Source organism: Mastigoproctus giganteus, chromosome 4 (assembly GCF_048544385.1).
Source record: "Mastigoproctus giganteus isolate SK-2022 chromosome 4, ASM4854438v1, whole genome shotgun sequence".
NCBI classification, from domain to species: domain Eukaryota; kingdom Metazoa; phylum Arthropoda; class Arachnida; order Uropygi; family Thelyphonidae; genus Mastigoproctus; species Mastigoproctus giganteus.
In genome coordinates this window covers 228,050,212-228,074,110 of record NC_143578.1, presented here as the reverse complement: position 1 = coordinate 228,074,110, position 23,899 = coordinate 228,050,212, and the positions used below count along the sequence as shown (strand labels likewise).

Here is a 23,899-nt window from a genome sequence, read left to right as displayed (position 1 = left end):
ATATTTAAAAAAAAATAATAAAACTCTGCTACCAATTGTGAAATTGCCTACCTTAAAAGAAAGAAGTAATCCTTAGTATTCCATTGCACTATTTGTTTAACATTATCAGATAAATAAACAGCTCACGTTGCACACGTGAGCTCATACACTCATTGCCATTCATGATGTTGTTTTTTAAGATGAGTAATAATAATAATTTATGTCACAGTCAGGAAGACAATGTTGTGTTGAATGTACCGTGTGGCGAAGAAGATTGCCTTTTTGTGTTTCTGCAAATGTATTCAAGATCGGTCTGAAATGGTGAAATCAAAAATAAATTTATAAGTTTTCTCAGATACAAGAATCAGATACAGGATTCGATGCATACTGGCTTAACTGTTTATGACAAAACAAGCACTACATTTCTTTAGGATAACCAGACAAACACTCTGCTACCAATCGCAAAATTTTTGCAATTGGTAGCACTACATATTTGCTGGATACTGAAGAGGTACTATACAGCAGAAGCATCTGCAAGAAAATGAAAGAAATGAAACAATAAACATGAAAGTTTGACCGAGTTTTTAAAGTGAAAGGCGAGCTTTTAGTGTATTTTTTAATATTCATCCCTTTTCAGTAGTATTTTATAGAGATGACAATGAATTGTCCAAAATTTTTTAGGAAAATATCAGGCAATAAAAACTGTGCTACCAATTGCGAAACTTTTGCAACAGGTACAGCTAGAATACAGTTATTTGCTATTCGATGCATACTGGCTTATCTGCTCACGACAAAGCACGGACTACATTTCTTTAGGACAACTAGAGAAAAACTCTACTCCCAATTGCAAAACTTTCGTAATGGGTACTGTAAGTACTAAATAATATACATATAGTGAAATCTACTATGAGAGTTGGGAGAGGGAAAAACAAAACAAAACAGGCAAACAAAGCAGTTTATTGCAAAAACACAGGAATCCTTCCAAAAAAAAAAAAAACAGAAGAAAAACAGTAATCGGAGAAGATTTTTGAGAAAACTTTTTTCATTAAATATGGAGACAAATGTGTCCATATTTAATACTAGTACAGTATGCTTTTACCACTTTCACTGCCAGCTTTTCTGATCTTTTTTTGACCTTGGAATGAAACCACAGGACTGAATCAATCTTCATTGAAAATGGCAGAGAGATTTTTGTGCTTTCTTCTCACTATGACTGAATTAATCAGGCTCTGGTGACAGTTGCTTGCAAAAATATCTAGTTTTTACTCTGTCAAATTGGAAGAAAAAGTTCTAAAAGTAGAATGGTTTTCTCTTCAAGCAGATTGAAAATCTGAAGTTGCATATTTGCATGAGGAGGTAGTAAGCATGTGAACATTAGCTTACCTAATATTCTTCCTTCCATCTGTGGATTTAATAGTAGTAATAGTGGCATGTGATGCAAGAAAGCAAGCGTATGAGCTTATGTAGCATCAGCCAAAAAAAAAAAAAAAAAAAAAAAAGAAAAAAAAAAATTCACACAACCATTCCCTCTAAATGTTTGTCCAGTTCCTCCTTAAATTTATTTAACCTACCAACTTCCACAACAAAAGATGGAAGTTTGTTCCAGCAATTAACCACACGCTGGCTAAAGGCGAATTTCCACACATCTATTCTACAGCTGTCTTTCCTCAATTTGAATTTCTGCCCCCTTAGGTTCGTAATCTGAGCAAGTGGAAGAATCCCATCAGAATTCAGTGTGCTCAACCCATTCAAGGCCTTACGCATCTCAATCAAATCACCTCGCAGGTGCCTAGTCTCCAGCCACTGCAATTTCCAAAACTTAAGCCTCTCTTGGTAAGAGGATCCCTTCATTGCCCTCACCAATCTTGTTGCCCTTCTCTGTACACGCTCAAGCAAATCTATATCCTTCCTAAAACGAGGCCTCCAGACCTGTACGCAGCACTCAAGGTGTCACCTGACCATTGTCTTATACAGAGGGACAATCACCTTTTCCCTGTTAGCAAAATTCCTGTATATCATTGACAAAACCCCATGACCTACTCTGGGAGCCTGTCTACATTGCTCAGAAAACTTCATATCTGACTGTACAATTACTCCCAGGTCTTTTTCATTTTCTACCACTAATTGTGTAATACCACACAGTTGGAATGTTCCTCTGGGGTTACTTCTACCCATATGCAGTACTTTGCATTTGTCAATGTTAAACTTCAGTTGCCACTTCTCAACCCACCTTCCCAAATTTTCTAGATCCTGTTGCAGTAGCACACTGCCATTATTGTCATTAATAACCCTGCCAACCTTGGTTTCATCTGCCAACTTCGACACTAAGCCTGATATAGCTTCATCAACATCACTGATAAATATACAAAACAGTGGACCCAACACCGAACCCTGTGGGACTCCACTAATAACATTAGTCCAAGAAGAGCAGTGCCCATTGATTACCACCCTGTCTTCTCCCACTCAACCATCCTTTTATCCATTGTAGCAACATACCCTTAATACCATTCTGCTCCAATTTGTAGTAGTCTTCCATGCGCAACAGTGTGTCAAAAGCTTTCCTGAAATCCAAATATATGATATCAAAATTGTTTTTTGCATCCAGTTTCTCTGTAACCACATCATAATATCCAATCAAATTTGACAGACAACACTTTCCCTTAGCAAGCCCATGCTTTGTCTAAATTATTGCTGCAGCTTGTCTAGAAGATCCTGCAATGCATCTTTAACCAGTGACTCCATTATTTTACCCAGAACAGAAGTTAAACCAACTGGTCTGTAATTATTTGTATCACCCTTCGATCTCCCTTTGTGAATTGGGGATACATCTGCACATCTCCAGCTGTGGGGACCTACTGAGTCCAAGGATGCTCTCATAATTATGGCTAAGGGTTTGCTTACTTCTTTTGCGGCCTCCTTTAATATAACTGGATAGATTGCATCCACCGCAGGTGCCTTTCTTATGTTTAACTTCAACAATTTCTCCTCCACTTTGCTCTCAGTTATTACAAAATCATTAAGCAGCCTGCTACAATTTGATAACCTTCTGGCATTTTCAATCCTTAATAACTCCTCGTGTAAATGTAGCTGCAAAATACTCATTCAGTTTGTTTGCTATCTGAGCAGGATCATCAACAGTCGAACCATCGATATCAAGTGGACCAATCTGATTCATCCCCTGCCTTTTAGAGTTTATATAAGTAAAGAAATCCTTGCTGTTTTTCTTAGCATACTTTTCCAAAGATTTCTCGTAATCTGTCTTCACCTGCCTAACCTACTTTGTGACTTGATTACAGACTAGCTTATATCTGGCATAGGCTTCTGTGTTGCCTGATAATTTATATGCATCCCATGCATTTTTCTTTTCTGCCACGAGTCTCATTAGTTGATTTGAACCATTTAAGCCTAAACATTGAACAATATTTCTTAATAGGTATGAAACGTTTAGTAGCTTCCACGATTAGTTCCCAGTTAGAATTTGCTGTTGGTAACACATCATCATTTCTGTTAGACATCAATTTATTATGATTACCGTATTTCCCCATGTATAAGACACACCTTTTTTCGAAAAATTTGGGGTCTAAAAACTGGTTGCGTCTTATACAGTGGTTGCAGATTTTTTTTTTACTTGCATTTCCCGCTTTTTCGCGCTTGTTGTCTTTGCGCTCATTGTTTCGCACTTGTTACTGGTATATTAGGTTACGTTTTGCCATGTTCTGCCCAGAAAAGATTTTCATACAGTGCTGAATTCAAGTTAAAAGTGATCCAGTTTGCAAAAGTGAATGGAAATCGTGCTGCCGAACGTAAGTTTGGTCCTCCTCCAACTGAGAAAACAATCCGAGACTGGCTACGGGAAGAAGAAACCCTACTGAAAACGCCACGGCAGAAGAAGGCCATGAGAGGCAAGTCAGCAAAATGGTTTTAGAGAGATTTTGAGAGGGAATTGAAGATATGGATTGAAGAGCAAAGGGCAATTGGAATTCCTGTGTCACAGAGATGGTTCAGCATGAGGCAAGAAGAATTGCTGATGAAAAAGTTACTGATTTCAAAGGAGGACACAACTGGTGCTTCAGGTTCATGAAACGGAATGGACTAAGCATGTGTACATGCAGCAGACTTGCCCAAAAGATGCCTGAAAGCTATGAGCAGAAGGTCCTTGAATTTCATCGTTTTGTCAATGTCGGAAGGCACATCAGTTTGAGTTGGGACAGATTGCAAACATGGAAGAAGTCCCCCTTCAATTTGATGTCTCAAGTAACAGAACTGTTGATAAGAAGGGGGTGAAAATCGCAACTGTGAAGACAAGTGGACATGAAAAGAGCCATTATACAGTTGTTCTAGCTTGTTGTGCCGACGGAATCAAGCTGCCTCTTATGCTGATTTTCAAACGCAAAACAATGCCAAAAGAAGAAATTCCTCAAGGAGTGATTGTCCACGTTCATGACACGGGTTGGATGGATCAGGATGGGATGAAGGTCTAGTTTGAGAAAGTTTGGAGCAGGAGACCAGGTGGACTCTTACACAAATCTGCTCTATTGGTGCTTGATCAGTTCAGGGCACACATAACAATAAATACAAAGAAGATTGCTGCAGAGCAAAAAACAAAACTTGCCATCATACCTTGACATACCAGCTCCAACCACTTGATGTCAGCATTAACAAACCCTTCAAAGCTGACATGAGAGACAAATGGAACCAATGGATAAAATCTTCTGGGGACAATTTGACACCGGCAGGAAGAGTGAAGAAACCAACTATAGGAGAAGTTTGTACCTGGGTGAAAAGTTCCTGGGATAATATCAAGATTGAGATCGTTGTCAAGTCATTTAAGAAGTGTGGCATTTCAAATGCCATAGATGGAACTGAGGACGAGGCAATATATGAAGACAGTGATTCGTCATCAGACACAGATGAGGACAAGCTAATGGATAGGAGTTTTGACAGTGATGAGTTGTATGAATTTTATGATGAATAAAACTTGAGTTCAATAACTTTATGTAATAAAATTTTTTTTTTTTTTTTTTTTCAAATTTTGGGCCCCAAAATTAAGGTGTGTCTTATACATGTTGAAATATGGTACTTCAGGAAAGATACTGCAGCTTACTTTACATGCCTTCAGGAATGCTGAGTCAAAGTTATGTTTATAACTGTTGGACTGCTGTTCAGACTGTCAAGAGAATTTCCAAAACTGCACAGGAAGGAGAGGATCTGAATTAAGTTTCGAATTCACCTGGTTTCATATTCTTTGACAACCAACACTGCTATGAGGAATTATTAAAATTCTAAGAATGATTTCAGATAATGTGTTATATTTCATGTTTCCTAGTGCACTTGTTAGTTCCCCAACCACTGTACTTCAATTGGTTCTGCTTTAATAATAGATCTGGTAATTTCTCACACTGATCTGCAAAATATTTATTTCTATCTTCAATAATATTGGGTAGTACTGTAAAAGTTTTGTGTGTGTGTGTGTGAAATTGATTCTTTTCAATTTGGTTCAAAAAACTTGTTCTCTTAATAGCACTATTGAATGAACAATAGTAGCCCTATTGGACGAACTGGTTCTCCAAATATAATTATATTTAAGTAAAATAATATTTAACTTAATGCTTCCAATAAACCTGTTGGGCAACTTGCTATCTATAAATTCTGCTTGGAGCTAGCAGACTCTCAAATGTTATAAGGAAACAAGCTTTGGTCAGAAATTTATGACAGAAAATCGCTGGCTGGCTGTCAAACTGGCTGTCCACAAGTTATCAAATTTATTCACAAAAGACAGCTTCTGTTACGAATGTATTAAATATTTGAAGTTGTAATCATTGAGTCATATGAGCATACCAATCATCACCTTAATGGTTAAATACATAAATTTGCACTAATTTTACTTTTACATTTCTTCTAAACAGATATTGATTCTATACAAATCTGCCCTACAGTGGAATATTGTACGCCCAAATCCTTTCTCTCTCTCTTTCAAGCTCCCTGACTGTTAGAAAGGTCAGGTTAATTAATGACCAGTCTCATACAAGGTCTCTCCTGTTAAATACAAGTTTAACAGGAGAGACCTCCAGTCAAAACATACATTCACTGTCCAACTTCAAACTTGTAGAATTAATTTTTTTTTTATTTATGTCTTTAACTTCTGTTCTTTGGAAGAACTTTTCTTGGCATGCATTAACCATTTGCATGTATTAAAGTGGTAACCAGCACCTTCTGCCTTCACAACCTTCAACCCATGCTATAGGTTCTAATAAATTGTTTGAGGTTGCAAAAAAAAAAAAAAAAACCCCACTCCCACCTTCTACAAGTTACTGTTAGACTATAATCTGCAGAATGTGCAACCACGATGGTGACATGCAAAGTGCAAGAGACTGTCGAAATGATATTTAAAGCAAAATCAAAACCTTTATTTTGGTTTCCCTTTTGAATTCATGAGGCATATTAGCTTCTAATCCCATAAATAAATTTTGTTTATACTCTGGGACAACCACAGAAATCAGAGGACTGTACATTTATTCATTTACAAGGAAAACAGCACAGCTTGCCAAACACATGAAACTATGTGTCAACAAATGTACAGTTGATGTGTATTGAGTAGATTATTAAATAATGATAACCAATATTTTAAGTGGAAAATAAATCAAATATAAAAAAAAAAAAAACTGTAAATAAACTTGCCAATTATTTGAGTTATTCCATCAGGAATTTTCTGGAATCCACTAATGGTACTCCTCCTCTCCACTTTTTCTTTGCTGGCTAGGTGAGATGGGTGATTTTGGTAAGGTCCATCAGTTATCTACCAAAAAAAAAAAAAAAAAAAAATAATAATAATAATCTAAAAAAAAAAAAGTTATTAATATTAAAAGAATAAATGCTCTTTTACTTTAGTAAAATTCTCACACAATACTTTCTCCATGAAACACATAAAAACCTTACAGGGAAACAAATGCTCTAATTGACTTTGCCTGCTCACACTTCATGTTGCCAGGTACTGTAATAGCATCGTCTATTAGCAATAACAATCCCTCAGTTGGAAGTGCTATATGTTTGCCATAAGAAATTCGTAGTTTCAAAAATTTATATTTAGCACATACAGTATTACTGTTTATATTTATAAAGCCATATACATGTTGCCTTTATCAACTGTGAAAGCTGATAAAGGTAATATGCAGATGCCAAAAACTCCTGTATTTTTAGATTATTTCATTATATTTTTAACTTTTTTAAATTCAGTATTTTTAAACATCTTACAGTAAATTTTATTGTATATTCAGTTGAAGTTATTTAGATTTTGTTTGCATATCTTTAATATCAAATAAACAGATTTTGAAATCTAGCTAGTGCAGTCAAGAAGTGTTCATATTTCCTATTTTTATTTCTGGTCCATCTAGGCCAATAAGTTTACTCTGGCTTCTTAACTTTCAAATAATTTTTGCCATTAGAAAAGTGCAAGCTTCAACAGAAATTCATCTATTACAAAAAAAAAAAAAAAGTTCTTCATTTATTTTCTATGTCTTCTACCTGAGTCAATTTCTACTGGCCTCCTAGTTCTCCTGCCTACAATGATAGTTAAGATCGCTGTTATTTATTATTTTTTTAGGAGCATTAGCAACTAAGGCCATATTGCTCCGGGATATGCGGTGGTCATTCCCTGACCTTTCCGCATCCTCCGTTTTTGGTGGTGACGGGCTTGAACCCCGGTCTAATCAAGAAGTGTGTGCTATGCACTGCTGCTCCTTCCCACCTGGCTACGGAGGCATCGCTCTATAATATCTCTAATGACATTAAGAGTAAGAGATCTGCAGATTTACTCAACAAGTGCAGATCAATGTTGAAAAAAAGTCGCGAGTTAGGGTTGAATGTGAAAATGTCTGCAATTCTGCCCATACAAGATAGGAGGGAGTACATGATGAGAGCTTTATTGATCAATTCGGCCCTGGAGAGACTGTGCAAGGCTCAAGGGGTAGAATATTTTTCAGCCTGGTCTGTGCTTGTTGACAGGAGACACTGCTTCTACAGGGATGGGGTAAATTTATATAGAAAGGTTGCAAGAATATTTGCTGATGCTATCGAGACAGTTAGGTGGGTCAGAAAACTGAAATAGGATTGGAATTTGGGGAGTACAATGTGTACAGATAGGAACAGAGAGGACAGGAAGGGAGGATGGGTTATGCTGTTAGTTAAGAAACACAAAATCTTAGGAAGTGCATCCAGTTGATGTTGGTGGACAATGCAATGTTGAGTCTCTTTGGTGTGACATAAGTACTAGGAAGGGAAAAATGAGAGCAGTTGTGTGTTATAGGCCTAATGAATCTAATGAGTATAATTCGACAATTATGCAGAGAAATAAAGTGGGACAGTAAATCAGAATGTCTTATAATGGGGAATTTTAACTTTCCAGATATTGACTGGAACTTGTAGATTGGTCACTCGCTCACTACAAGACTTTTGTGGATTTATTGGATGACTGTTTTCTACAGTAACATGTTCAAGAGGCAACCAAGGGAATAATAATCGATCTATCGATCTGATTATCAGCAGTGATTATTCATTCATTAAGAATTTGCAGATAAAGGAACCACTGAGTGACACTGATCACAATGTACTGATGTGGGAATTATTTAAAGATGTAACTAACATAAAGGCTAAAGGAAAGGGCTTTTGCTTTCGTAAAGGTGACTACAGGAGTCTCAGACAATTTTTAAATTCTGTACAGTGGGATCAACTGATGATGTTATCAAAGTTGAATTCTAAATGGGAAGCCTTTAGGGACTTAATTTTAGAGGCTACTAGGCTTTTCATTCCAACTAAGAAATACTGTTCAAGTTTTAGGCCTATATGGATGTCAGATGAACTAATAAGGCTTGTGGCAGAGAAGGAAAATGTATGGGATGCATATAAAGTATCAGGTGACACAGAAGCCAATGGTAGATATAAACTAGTCAGTAATAAAGTCACGAAGGAGGTTAGAGGCAGGTGAAAGCAGATTGCGAGAAAACCTTGGTAAAGGATGCAAAGAAAAACAGCAAAGAGTTCTTTACTTATGTAAACTCTAGAAGGAAAGGGATTAATCAGATTGGACCACTTAACATAGATGGGTTGACTATTGATGATCATGCTCAGGTAGCTGATAAATTCAATGAGTATTTTGCATCTACATTCACACATGAGGAGTTATTCAATGAGGGGAGTGCCAGAAGTTTATCAAACTCTAACAGGGAGGTAAGAGATTTTGTAATAACTGAGAGCAAAGTGGAGGAGAAATTGTTGAAGTTAAACATAAAAAAGGCACCTGGGGTGGATGGAATCTATCCAGTTATATTGAAGGAGGCAGCGAGGGAAGTAAGCCAACCCTTAGCCATAATTATGAGAGGTTTCTTGGACTCAGGGGAGATCCCCATGGACTGGAGGTGTGCACATGTATCACCAATTCACAAAGGGGGTTCAAGAGATGATGCAAGTAACTATAGACCTGTTAGTTTAACTTATGTTCTGGGGAAAATAATGGAATCTCTGGTTAAAGAAGCATTGCAGTATCATCTACACATGACTGCAGTAATAGTTAAGACACAGCATGGGTTTGTTAAAGGGAAGTCTTGTCTGACCAATTTGATTGGATACTATGATGTGGTCACAAAGGAACTGATTGCTAAAAATAATTTTGATATGATATACTTGGATTTCAGGAAAGCTTTTGATACTCTTGCACATGGAAGACTCCTATAAATATTGGAGAGGTATAGCATTAAGGATAAGTTGCTACAATGGATAAAATGATGGTTGAGTGGGAGATGACAGAGAGTGGTAATCGATGGACACTGCTCTTCATGGACAAATATTATTAGTGGAGTTCCCCAGGTTTCAGTGTTAGGCCTATTGTTGTTTTGTTATTATAGTTATAGTTATAGTTGAGGGGCCCATCAAGCTCTCAGCTGCCCACATCAACGCCAGAGCTTGCACTTGGGCATCGCGTGACACAGAGACAACCCCCAAGGCAGAATGCGCTGGTCCCGAAGGAACTAGTAGTTGTTGGTGACTCTATTGTCAGGGAAATGGGGAACATGCTTTGTAAAAAAGATAGGTGGAACAGGACCAGGGTATGTCTGCCGGGGGCAAAGGTTGATGACGTTGTAGAGCGAATATCATCTTTTAAGGGCACAAAAGGTGATATAGTTGTACACGTTGGCACTAATAATATTAAGAGTAGGAGACCGGCAGAATTACTTAACAAGTACAGGTCACTGTTGAACAAAAGCCGAGAATTAGGGTTGAATTTGAAAGTGTCTGCAATTCTGCCCAGACACGATAGGAGGAAGTATATGATGAGAGCCTTATCGATCAATTCGGCCCTGGAAAGATTGTGCAAGGCTCAAGGGTTAGAATTTTTTTCAGCCTGGACTGTACTTGTTAACAGGAGAGATTGCTTCTACAGGGATGGGATACACTTAAATAGAAAGGGTGCAAGAATATTTGCTGATGCTATCGAAGCAGTGTTAGGTGGGTCGGAAAACTGCTAGCTTGGGGGGAGACAAAGACCAATAGATTGACAGTAGCCACTGGCAGAGGTGAAAGAGATTCTTGCACTGCTTCTATTAGAATGAGCAGAAGCCTGAAAAACAAGATGCATGGTATTTCAGAGACTGCTGGGAGCCACTGCGGTACAAGTAAACACATGGGTTGTGTTAGGGTAGCTAAGAATAGAAACAGGTGCAGGTATACTTGCGTGTACACCAATGCTAGGAGTTTAGTAAATAAACTTGATGAATTTGAGGTATTGCTCAAAACATCGAAGGCAGATATTGTTGGGATATCAGAGACGTGGTGTCACACAGATATAAGGGATGCGGAACTGCAATTTGGGGAGTACAACGTCTACAGAAAGGATAGACAGGATAGGAAGGGGGGAGGTGTTATGCTATTAGTTAAGAAACACATAAAATCCAAGGAAGTGAAGCCAGTCGACATCGCTGGACAGTGCAGTGTGGAGTCAGTTTGGTGTGACATAAACATTGGGAGATCAAAATTGAGAGTAGGTGTGTGCTATAGGCCTAATGACTCTGATGAGTATAATAAGGAACTGTACAGGGAAATAGAGTGGGGCAGTAAATCAGAGTGTCTTATAATGGGAGATTTTAATTTCCCAGATAGTGACTGGATTTTGGGGGCTGGTTACTCACACACTAGCAGGGCTTTTGTGGATTTATTGGATGATTGTTTTCTACATCAGCATGTTCGGGAGGCAACTAGAGGGAGTAATACTCTTGATTTGATTATCAGCAGTGATTCTTCATGCATTAAGAATCTGCAGATAAATGAATCACTAGGTGGCAGTGATCACAGTGTGCTGAAGTGGGATTTACTCAAAGAGGTAACTACCATTAGGGGTAAAGGGAAGGGTTATTGCTTCCGTAAAGGCGACTACGATGGACTGAGACAGTATTTAAATTCTATACAGTGGGACCAACTGATGATGTTACCAACAGCAAATTCAAAATGGGAAGCATTGAAAGAACTTATCTTGGAAGCTACTAGGCTTTACATACCAACTAAGAAATATTGTTCAAGGTTTAGGCCAAAATGGATGTCAGATGAACTAATGAGGCATATGGCAGAGAAGAAAAATGCATGGGATACATACAAATTAACACATGACACAGAAGCCTATGATAGATACAAGTTGATATGCAACCAAGTTACAAAGGAGGTTAGGCAGACGAAGGCAGATTACGAGAAATCCTTGGCAAGGGATGCAAAGAAAAACAGCAAAGAGTTCTTTACTTATGTAAACTCTAGAAGGAAGGGGATGAATCAGATTGGTCCACTTGATATTGATGGGTCAAGTGTTGATGATCCTGCTCAGGTAGCTAACAAACTAAATGAATATTTTGCATCGACATTCACACATGAGGAGTTATTCAGCGAGGGGAATGCCAGAGGTGTATTCAACTCTAGCAGTAAGCTACAGAATCTTGAAATAACTGGGAGTAAAGTGGAGGAGAAACTGTTGAAGATAAACACAAGAAAGGCACCCTGGGTGGATGGGATCTATCCAGTTATATTAAAGGAGGCAGCAAAGGAAGTAAGCAAACCCTTAGCCATAATTATGAGAGCTTCCTTGGACTCAGGGGAGGTACCCATAGACTGGAAATGTGCAAATGTGACCCCAATTCACAAAGGAGGATCAAAGGCTGACACAAGTAATTACAGACCTGTGAGCTTAACTTCTGTTCCAGGAAAATTAATGGAAGCACTGGTTAAAGAAGCACTGCAGGATCATTTAGACAAGACTTCAGTTATAGCTCAGACACAGCATGGTTTTGTTAAGGGGAAGTCTTGCCTGACCAACTTGATTGGATACTATGATGCAGTCACAAAAGAACTGGATGCAGGGAATAACTTTGATATTATATACTTGGATCTTAGAAAGGCTTTTGATACTGTTGCACATGGAAGACTGCTACACAAATTGGAGCAGTGTGACATTGGAGGCAAATTGCTGCTATGGATAAAGGGGTGGTTGAGGGGGAGAAGACAGAGAGTGGTAATCAATGGACACTGCTCATCGTGGACTGATGTTATTAGTGGAGTCCCTCAGGGCTCAGTGTTGGGTCCATTATTGTTTTCTGTATTTATAAATGATATTGATGATGGTATATCGGGCTTAATGTCCAAGTTTGCAGATGATACAAAGGTTGGCAGGGTTGTCAAGGACACTACTGACACTATGCTGCTGCAACAGGATCTGGAAAGGTTGAGCAGATGGGCTGAGAGGTGGCAAATGAAGTTTAACATTGACAAATGTAAAGTACTACACATGGGGAAACAGCAACCCCAGAGCAACGTATCAACTCTGTGGTACAACACTGACAGTGGTAGAGAATGAAAGGGACTTGGGGGTGGTTGTGCAGGCAGATATGAAGTTCTCTGAGCAGTGCAGACGAGCTGCAAGAGTAGCTCATGGAGCATTGTCAATGATATACAGGAATTTTTCCAGCAGGGAGAAGGAGGTGATTATTCCATTGTATAAGGCGATTGTCAGGCCACACCTAGAGTACTGTATACAGGTCTGGAGGCCTCATTTCAAGAAGGATGTAGAGCTGCTGGAACGAGTACAGAGAAGGGCAACAAGATTAGTGAATGGAACAAAGGGGTGCTCTTACGAAGAAAGGCTTAAGTTTTGCAAATTACAGTGTCTGGAGACTAGGCACCAGCGAGGTGATCTGATAGAGGTGTATAAAGCCTTGAATGGTTTAAGCATGCTCAATGCTGATGGGATTCTTCCTCTAGCTCAGAAAAATCACCTGAGAGGGCATAAATTCAAATTGAGGAAAGACAGATGTAGGATAGACGTGCGGAAATTTGCCTTTAGCCAGCGGGTGGTTGGTTGGTGGAACAGACTTCCATCCCTTGTGGTGGAGGTTGATAGCCTAAATAAGTTTAAGGCTCAGCTGGACAGGTATTTTGAACAAACAGAGGGGTGAAGTGGAAGTGGTTTTTTTTTTTTTTTTTTTTGGCTGATGCTGCATAAGCTTGCTTTCTTGCATCAAATGCCTCTACTAATGCTAATGCTAATGTTATTTTGGTTTTTAGGAGCATTAGCAACTAAGGCCATATTGCTCTGGGATATGCGGTGGTCATTCCCTGACTTTTCCGCATCCTCCGTATGTGGTGGTGATGGGCTCCAACCCCGGTCTAATCATTGTTGTTTTGTATATTTATCAATGATATTGATGAGTGTATATTAGGTTTAATGTCACAGTATGCAGATGATACAAAGATTGACAGGATTAATAAAGACAGTATGCTACTCAAACTGGATCTAGATGAGTTGAGAAAATGGGCTGAGAAGTGGCAACTGAAGTTTAACATTGACAAATGCAAAGTACTGCATATGGGTAACAATAACCAATAGAAGCATACCAACTGCATGGTACTACACTCATGGAAGTGGAAAGTGAAAAAGACCTGGGGGTAATTGTGCAGTCAAATATGAAGCTTGTTGAGCAGTGCAGATGGGTTGCCAGGGCAGGTCATGGAGTCTTGTCAATGATATATAGGAATTTTGCTAGAAGGGACAGGGAGATGTTTATCCCTTTATACAAGGCAATGGTCAGGCCACACCTAGAGGACTATAACAGGTCTGGAGGCCTCATTTTAGGAAGGATGTAGAGTTGCTAGAATGAGTACAAAGAAGGGCAACAAGATCAGTGAGGGGAAAACAAAGGGGTGCTCTTACCAAGAAAGGCTTAAAGGCAAGTTCAGCAAATTGTAGCATCTGGAGAGTAGGCACCTGTGAGGTGATCTGATTGAGGTGTATAAGGCCTTGAATGGGTTGAGTAAGCTGAATGCTGATTTAATCTGAGAAAGAGGATTCTTCCTCTTTCTCAGATTAAAAACCTGAAGATGCATAGATTCAAATTGAGGAAAGACAGTTGCAGAACAGATGTGCGAAATTTGCCTTTAGCCAACAGGTAGTTGATTGGTGGAACAGACTTCCATCTTTTGTTGTGGAAATTGATAGCCTAAATAAATTTAAGGCTGAGCATTTGGAATGAATGGAGGTTTCACTGAAATGGGAAGGGGTTTTTTTTTTGGCTGATGCTGCATAAGCTTGCTTTCTTGCATCGTATGACTCTACTAATGCTAATACTAATATTCTGCTTGATTATAGGAACTACCTTTGTTCTTTGATTGAGTCCCCCCCCCCCCCGGAAATCTATACCTGTTAAAAAATCTTCTAAAAGTCTAATTTTATAGCAATCCATGTATTCCTAGAGTTATTAAAGTTGCAGATATGTGTTTTTGCATTTACACAAATTATTATTGTTTTTTTGTTGTTATGGGAGTTTAAAGGTGCATAAGCTACTATGGCTATAGCGCACGTTACACAAATTATATTTTCAGCAATATTTCTGAAACCCATTGGACATTCCAAATTAATGTAAATGTTTAATCAATACACCACTAGTAGGGCTAACAATACCAAAATTCTGAGATCCTGAATAGTGGGATCCTGGTCATTTTATTTAGGATTTGAAATCTCGGTATTGATACAAAAATACCGGTTTTTGGTACTAATTTAAAAAATAATTGTTTATGATTTATTTACATAAATGTTACATACAAAATTGACAACAAAAAAGCATTAATTAATGTTACAGAATGTGTTTATTTGTTATTTGGTTTTTAGGAGCATTAGCAACTAAGGCCATATTGCTCCGGGATATGCGGTGGTCATTCCCTAACCTTTCCGCATTTGGTGGTGACGGGCTGGAACTCCGGTCTAATCAAGAAGCGTGTGCTATGCACTGCTGCTCCTTCCCACCTGGCTACGGAGACACCTACAGAATGTGTAACAGAGGGATTGTTATACACAGTACAAATGCAATGAGAACCTGAAAACGTCATGAAATTGTAAGACATAAAATCTTACAAATATATTTCTCTCAGTAAGTATAGTGTGTGTGTGTGTGTGTGTGTGTGTGTGAAAACAAAGCACTTAAGGAATAACGAAAACATGATTATGGAAATATTTCCATTAGTGGGAGTAGGCTTGGTAGGGCACTTAAGGAATGTGGTGAACAGGGCAGGTGTGGAAGGGTTAAAATTAAAAGCTTCTGAACAGTAGTTTAATCCCTCGGTACTTGATGCAGCGTGTAGTGCATTTCAGGAAATGGTGTTGGTAGAGAGCAGTTCAAGAAGATATTGTGAACAGGTGATCTTGAGGTAACAGATGAAAGCGTTTTGTTGTGTGAGAAAAATATTCTGTTTTCCCAACAAAGGAAGAAGAAGAAGAAGAGTGAGTTTAAAGAATAACAGTGTGATTGGGTCAGGTTTAAATTAGATAGGGGCAGATACGTATATGGATGCAAACCACCTCTGGGGTTTACACATATGCTTCCGTATAAAAAAGCAGTACAGGGAGCAACTGCAACTTGCAATCAATTGAATAAATAAATAAATGAGAAGGAAATAAAAATAAGGTGCTTGTGCCAAAAGAGGTGTTTTGGAGTTTGTTGTTTGGAGAGGTTGCAGACTACTTGCAGTGGTAGTTCTGGGTTCAGTTCGGGTCCAGCTATATAGTGAAGAGTTCTGCTGGGCATGTTCCTGTGCTAGAAGTTAATTCGGAAGTTGAATAACAAGCCAGTCAGATAGTGCCCTGGCTTCTACTACTATTATGGTTATTTCCTTTAGTATTAACAGAGAACTGTTCCCGAAATAAGGCAGTACTGGAAGAGCTATACAGCAGAAATGCAGAGTTCAACCAAGGAGAGAGAGAGATTCCTCTCCACACTCCGTGGAAGGAGTCCACATGAAGGAATTCCCACTGTGGAAGAGAAGGAAGGAAGGTAAGTCCTCTGAACTGTGTTGTATAGGAAATGGTACTTAGATAAAGTGGGAGATTATTTTAGAGTAAGGCTGAAGAACTTCAAGAAATAAGGAAATGTTTAGTATTGAGTTGGTTTATTGGTTGAAGTTGTAAAGAAAATTGGTATTGCAAAATTAAGAGAGAGAGAGATATACTGTATATTGAATTGTTAGTATTAAGTCAGCTTATAGATTGCTGTTGTGAAGAGAATTGATATTGCTGATTAAGAGAAATATGAGGAAGTGATTAAGATTAAATCAGTTTAGTGTTTGCAGCTGTAGAGAGAGTTGATATTGTTAATTGAGAGAAATTTTATGGAAACGATAGCATATATTAACAGATTAAATGAGAAAAATTAATAGATTAGATGTAAATGAATACCAATTATGTATATACTTGTAAATAGTTTTCTATGATAAAAACTTTTATCATAGATAAAAGTTTTTATCATAGAAAGTTTTTTGAGAAACTGACAGCTCACATATAATATATAAACAATATATTAGACATATTTTTTATTTTTTATAAAAAAAGAAATAAGATTTTTTGAAGATGAGGGAATGGGGGGGGGGGGATGGGTAAACTGCAACTCATCTATGACTATCTTAGTGCTTTGTACTGAGATAGTCGTAGACGAGTCACAGCACAGAATCCAAAAGGACGTTTTCTGCTGCTAATTAACTGCTGCATGAGCCAAATAAGATCCAGTTTAAATGATAACACTATTGATTGCTTTTGTTTCTTAAGAGCTCACTTTATTCGGACAGGTAGTGTGGATGTTTAGACATAACCAAATTTGCAGTTTCAATATGCATTTTTTTTGTTTTTAGAATAACTATTTCCATAATTTCTACTCAATTTACAAAATTGAAACTCTCAATATACATAAACAGAAGTGTATTCTTTGATTTCCTACCTTTAGCGTTCAGCAAAATCTATTAATTCACTTGAAAACAGCAAAAATGTACGATCACATATCAATTCATTAAATTTTTATGTTGGCAAAACACGATCCAAGCTTTATAGATAAAATGTGTTACAGCATTTGTTCAAAAATTCCTGCATCATCTCAGCGCCTCTGGCTAAAACGAATCAACACACGCAGATATATAATTGACTGGTCAAGCTTATGTCATTAGTGTTACCAAGGTGATCCAAGGAGAAAATAAAAATGTAAACAACTTTCGTAAAAAACAAACAGTTCAGCATCATTAATTGCGAATAATATTATGCATGGCTCTCTCAGAACAGTTTGCTTTTCTGCTTTTCGTAATTGTTGTACGAAAGAATTGCAACAAGTTGTTTTTGAAAAACAAAAATATCTTCTTTCCTTTCTTCAGTATGTATTGTATCTACTAACAAAAAATCAAGGAAATTCATCTATTGGTTGCAATGTGGTTACAAAGGAACTGGATGCAAAAAATAATTGTGATATCATATATTTGGATTTCAGGAAAGCTTTTGGCACTGTTGCGCATGGAAGACTATTGTACAAATTGGAGCAGAATGGTATTAAGGTTAAGTTGCTACAATGGATAAAAGGATGGTTAAGTGGGAGAAGACAGAGGGTGGTAATCAATGGGTGCTGCTCTTCGTGGACTAATGTTATTAGTGGAGTCCCACAGGGTTCGGTGTTGGGTCCACTGTTGTTTTGTATATTTATCAATGATACTGATGAAGGTATATCAAGCTTAATGTCGAAGTTTGCAGATGATACAAAGGTTGGCAGGGTTGTTAATGACAGTAATGTCAGTTAACTAGATAATTACTGCAACATGATCTAGATAATTTGGGCAGATGGGCTAAGAAGTGGCAACTGAAGTATAACCTTGACAAATGCAAAGTACTGCATATGGGTAGAAGTAACCCCAGAGAAACATACCAACTGTGTTGTACTACACTTAAGGTGGTAGAAAATGGAAAAGACCTGGGAGTAATTGTGCAGTCAGATATGAAGTTTTCTGAGCAATGCAGACAGGCTGCCAGGGCAGGTCATGGGGTTTTGTCAATGATAATAGGAATTTTACTAGCAGGGAGGAGGTAATTGTCCCTCTGTATAAGGCAATGGTCAGGCCACGCCTTGAGTACTGCGTACAGGTCTGGAGGCCTCATTTTAGGAAGGATGTAGATTTACTTGAGCGTGTACAGAGAAGGGCAACAAGATTGGTGAGGGGAACGAAGGGATCCTCTTACCACGAGAGGCTTAAGTTCTGCATACTGCAGTGGCTGGAGACTAGGCACTTGCGCAGTGATCTGTTTGAGGTGTATAAGGCCTTGAATGGATTGAGCACGCTGAATTCTGATGGGATGGGATCCTTCCACTTGTTCAGATTACGAACCTAAGGGGGCATAAATTCAAATTAAGAAAGTACAGATGTAGAATAGATGTGTGGAAATTTGCCTTTAGCCAGCGGGTGGTTAAATGCCGGAACAAACTTCCATCTGTCGTTGTGGAAGTTGATAGGTTGAATAAATTTGAGGAGGAACTGGACAGGCATTTGGAGGGAATGGTGTGATTTTTTTTTTTTTTTGTTTTTGGCTGATGTTGCATGAGCTCATACACTTGCTTTCTTGCATCATATGCCACTGCTACTACTACCACCACTACTACTACTACTACCTCATCAAGAAAAATATCGGGTATGTTGTATGTGTTGCTACTTTGCAATCCATCTTCCCCACTGCTGGCATCATTCTCTCGCTCCTTGTATAATTCTCTATAATAGCCTTCTTCTATTTGAATTATGCCTTCTCTGCTATTTATAAGTACACCATCACTATTCTTCAGTTTCAGTATCATTTGTCTTTCTGTATTACTGGTCATGGCTGCTGTTTTAAATCCTTTGTTTTCCCTTAATGCTTGTTCTACTTTTCTTGTGTTAAATCTTCTTATGTCCTCTCTGAGTCTCTTTCTAATGGCTTTGCATAACTCAGTATACTAAATTTTTTCCCTGTCAGTGTTTTTCTTGCTCTTCATTTGTCATCTTCGATTCATCATGACAAGTGTTTCTTGACTAATTTTTTCTTCTTTGGATTTCTTTTCCCTATAGGTTTCTTGGGCTTTATCAGAAAGTTGTAATATTCCTTTACCAGAAAGTTGTAATATTCCTCGTCGATATATTGGTCCTGAGCAGTCTGCCGAAGCTCAAACTTGTTCTTAAGTTCCAGTACATACTGCTTTTTCTCTTCTTCTGTTATCTCAGAGACCTTTGTATTATTTACTCGAGTCAGTTTTTTCCTTTCCTACATCTATATCAAGTGTACATCTTACCATTCTGTGATCACTTCCAACATTTACCTTATTCAGGACGGTAACATCATTCACAATATATCTTCCGTTAGTGAGGATGGTAATTTCAATAGTAGTTAATCCACTTGGACTCTTCCATATCCACTTTTTGTTCACCCTTTTCTTGAAAAAAGTGTTCATTACTGACAGTCCTTAAGATTCTGCAAATTCCACAAGTATTTCACCTCTTTCATTTCTTTCACCAATTCCAAAATTTCCTATAGTTCCACTTTCTGCGCTGTTTTGTCTTTTTCCAACCTTAGCATTGAAGTCCCCCATAATAATAGTGTAGTGGGTTTTCTGCTCATCTAGGAGACTCAATTTCGGTGCACATTTCTTCAACCTCTTCATCATCATGGCTCGATGTTGGTGCATAAATCATTATAATCTTTAGATTGTACCTCTTAGAAATCTTGAGTATTAGTCTTGACACCCTTGGTGATGTACTTTTGAATTCCAAAATGTTGTTTTTAAAATCTTTATGGACCAGAAACTCAACTCCTCTTTCACTGTTTCCATTGGTGTACAGCAGATTTCCACTTGATAAACTTATAAGTGATTCATTTCTTCTTCTTGTTTCAGCCAAACCGATGATATTCCAATTCACATTTTCTAATTCCTTTTCCAGCTCTAATATCCTGTCTTCACCGATGAGTGATCTTACGTTATAACAGGCCAAGTTCAGTTTCCGTGCATGGCAGCCTGGTTGTACCCAGAGATTCTTAGCACCCTCTGCTTCCACTGTGATCCTCTCGCTGCCGTAAGAGGGAGAGTGAAAGCTGCTGGGGACTGAGGGCCATTTGTTTTGTTGTGCTATCATATGCTGGAGGGTTTGGTCTTTTCCTCTTCACGCTGACCAGGCGTCTTGAAGAGAACCACTCTACACGTTCGTTGCCACCTTAAGTGACGTAACAGGGCTTACCATCGAGAAGGTGTGCATGAGTGCATTTTAGGGAGGCAGGCCAACCGGACTTCTCCTAAATCTTCTGTATTAGAGAGATATTGGATCTATCAGTGTTCTAGGTTGAGTGTCTGATAACACACAGGATACCTGTTCCCCTCTAAGCCCCCCTAATTATTATTATTGTTTATTTATTTTATTTTATTATTATTAATTTTTTTTTTTTCCTTGTGTTGTTCTAGCAATCCAATCCTGGATTGGGGCTTCTCTGGGCCGGGATAGTCCTATTTTCTCCTTCCCTCTCTTCATCTTATACAAGTTTTTCTTTCCTCCCTGGGAAACTCGTTCCCCAGGGAGGAGGGGTTGCAGGTAGTAGGGGAAGCCTTGCCCTCCTTCTGCTTGGGACAAGTACCTGGAGGCAGTCATCCTGGTGATCACAGCTTCCAGGTAGCCAAAATACAACTTCACAATACAGAACCAGAACACATGCATAAGCTCACAAACACAGTTTTTCTTTCCTATCACTTTCTCCCGTGCGGGATGAAAAAACTTCTCTCTCTCTCTCTCTCTCTCTTCCCCCCCCTCCCCCCTTCCTTTTCATCTGTGCAACATGGGATATTCCTATGCGGAATGATTTTTTTTTTTTTTTTTTTTTACACAACACACACTGGCACCTTGACATAGCGTAAAAACTGAACACAGCAATCAAGCAGAGATAAACTTTTGTTTTAGGTAAATAAAATAATAAATAAAAATAAAAATAAAAACAAAATAAGATAAATAAATAAAAATAATAAAAAAAAATAGCATTGCAGCTCTAAGTCAGCTTCATCCTAAGATGCCGAAACTGCAATTGTTTTAGAGAACAATATTTTGCATTTTTACTTTCTAACATTATTACAATATTTTGCTTCGTTTCTTTACATTATTGCTATCGATAACCAACGATATCGGTGTGCACGACGTTTCATCACAGATGCGGAAGTACTAATAAGTCCAATTTTGGTCTGGTGCGAATTTGAGAAAAAATCCACAATAATCCCCCTGGAAATATTAGCGAGTGAATTGGATTATACATTTCAAACGTCGCTGTATAGCATGTCCTTGAATACAAATTACTACGGTTACTCTCCTTTGAGTGACCACCCTTGTACAGATGTTTTATTGTGGATACTTCCTTCAAGTCAGTAAAATCATCAGTAGTTGTCCTTTATCGTACCTAAAGTAATTCATTATGTTGGGGGAAACGGTTTTTGCTCCTAACTGATTTAGCACTTTCGAATTTTGCCCAAGTCGATTATCTGCACACATTGAAAATTAGAAGGACAGTAAAAGAGTTGATAATTGGTGCCATTGGTAGGCAGCATTCCGACTAACAAATTTTCTGTTTATACTCCGGGATGACCACACGGTCAGAGATCCCGAAATAGAGAGAGAGAATACAAGAAACCGCGCTGCATTTAGCAGTCACCGACTTGATTGTGCGAAATTGCTCATCTGCCAAAAATCACAGCAAAACAAGAGAAGTGATGGGGAGTAAATCTATTTTTCAGCGGGGTTTATCTTTTTATTGCAGCTCAGAACAGCATTATGACCGTGGATAGTGAATTTATTTGGCTTCTGTACCAAAACAAAATTTCTCCCTTTGAGATGACATCAAAGCGTAACAAGCAAATATCTTCTAACATTTACTTTTTGAGCAGCCCATGATTCGTAATCTGTTAGCTTTGTATTGTTAGAAAATATTGCAGTCTTGTGAACAATACTCATTTCAAGAACCAATCCGTTATTCATAGCGGATGATTTTTCTTTCTTCTTTTGCACACCAGTTTTCAAAGTTTATAACGCAGCTATAAATAGAAATATTTTCTTGAAATTTCATTAGAAGATCAAACCCAGGAAACTGCTGTTCCGATATTGTTTACTAAAAACAGTTACAATAAAGCAAACTTTTTTTTTTTTTTTTTTATCAAATGCGCATTGCAGTGTTATCAGTTTTACACCAGTTTTTCTCGTTTCTAAAAGATGAATTTCCCCGATTTTCTGTTAGTAGGTGCAATAGACATCGAAGAAAGGAAATAAGATATTTTCGCCTTTCAAAAACAGTTGTTGCTACTGTTTTGCTTTATTGCTTATGTCAACTAACAGTAGTTCGCATTTGTCTTATGTTTCTTTATTTTCCTTCCTTGTTTCCTCCCTTTCTCGATGTACTGTATGGGAGACGATGTGACGTAAGAACGACCGTTGGGACTCTCTCGATGTAGCTGTACCTAGGAAGTTTGTGACTTAATCCAATGATTTTTCTCATGCTCCGCTCCAAGAAAACAATTTTGCTCTGTAAACAGAAACTCCCATCCAAAACAAACAAACAAACAAATCAAGTATCGTGTTTCATAAGCCCTAGGCTAATTAGGGTGGGTTTAGAAAACTGAAAAAGGCTTAAAAAAATGCACACTTGATATCACATTTTTGTTGTTTGCGTGAAATTGAATAGAAGTTTTTGAAAATTGAAGTGGGAAAATTCAAGAAAACAGTTCTGGCTCCAACTATAGGGAGTTTCAGCTCTGTAATTAGAGTAAAAATTATAGAATTAACTTGCTGAACCCAGTTGGGGTTGGAACGTACCCCACTGGATGGGAATACTGATGATACCTTCATCAGTATCATCGATAAATACATTAAACAACGATGGGTCCAAACCCCGAACCATGAGGGACACCACCAATAACATTAGTCCATGTAGAGCAGTACCCACTGATTACCACTCTCTGCCTTCTCCCATTCAACCATCCTTTTATCCATTGCAGCAATTTGCTCTTAATGCCATAGTGCCCCAATTTGTACAGTAGTTTTCCATGTGCAACACTATCAAAAGCTTTCGTGAAATCCAAGTATATGATATCAAAATTATTTTTGGCATTAAGTTCCTCTGTGATCACACCATAGTATCCAATCAAATTGGTCAGACAGGACTTCCCCTTGGCTAACCCATGCTGTGTCTGAATTATTACTGCTGTCTTGTCTAGATGATCCTGCAATGCTTCTTTAACCGGTGAATCTATTATTTTCCCTGTAACAGAAGTTGAACTAACAGCTCTCTAATTACTTCTGTCACGCTTTAGCATTAGTAGAGGTATACGATGCAAGAAAGCAAGCTTATACAGCATCAGCAAAAAAAAAAAAAAAAACATCCTTTCCCATTTGTTCCAAATGCCTGTCCAGCACAGCCTTAAATTTATTTAAGCTATCAACTTCCACAACAAAAGATGGAAGTCTGTTCCACCAATCAACTACCTGCTGGCTAAAGGCAAATTTCTGCACATGTATTCTACAACTGTCTTTCCTCAATTTGAATCTATGC

At 38.1% G+C, this 23,899-nt stretch overlaps 1 protein-coding gene across 2 annotated transcripts in view; it reads right to left on the bottom strand.

Moving 5' to 3' along the window:
- The window catches only part of Sec71 (ADP ribosylation factor guanine nucleotide exchange factor Sec71), a 508,300-nt gene that overhangs the window by 96,408 nt on the left and 387,993 nt on the right, over positions 1–23,899 (bottom strand). For both annotated transcript variants that reach the window (XM_090371201.1, XM_090371202.1), the window contains one exon: positions 6,658–6,775. In XM_090371201.1, the coding sequence (XP_090227327.1) occupies positions 6,658–6,775 (118 nt within the window). The remainder of the gene's footprint in view (positions 1–6,657; positions 6,776–23,899) is intronic.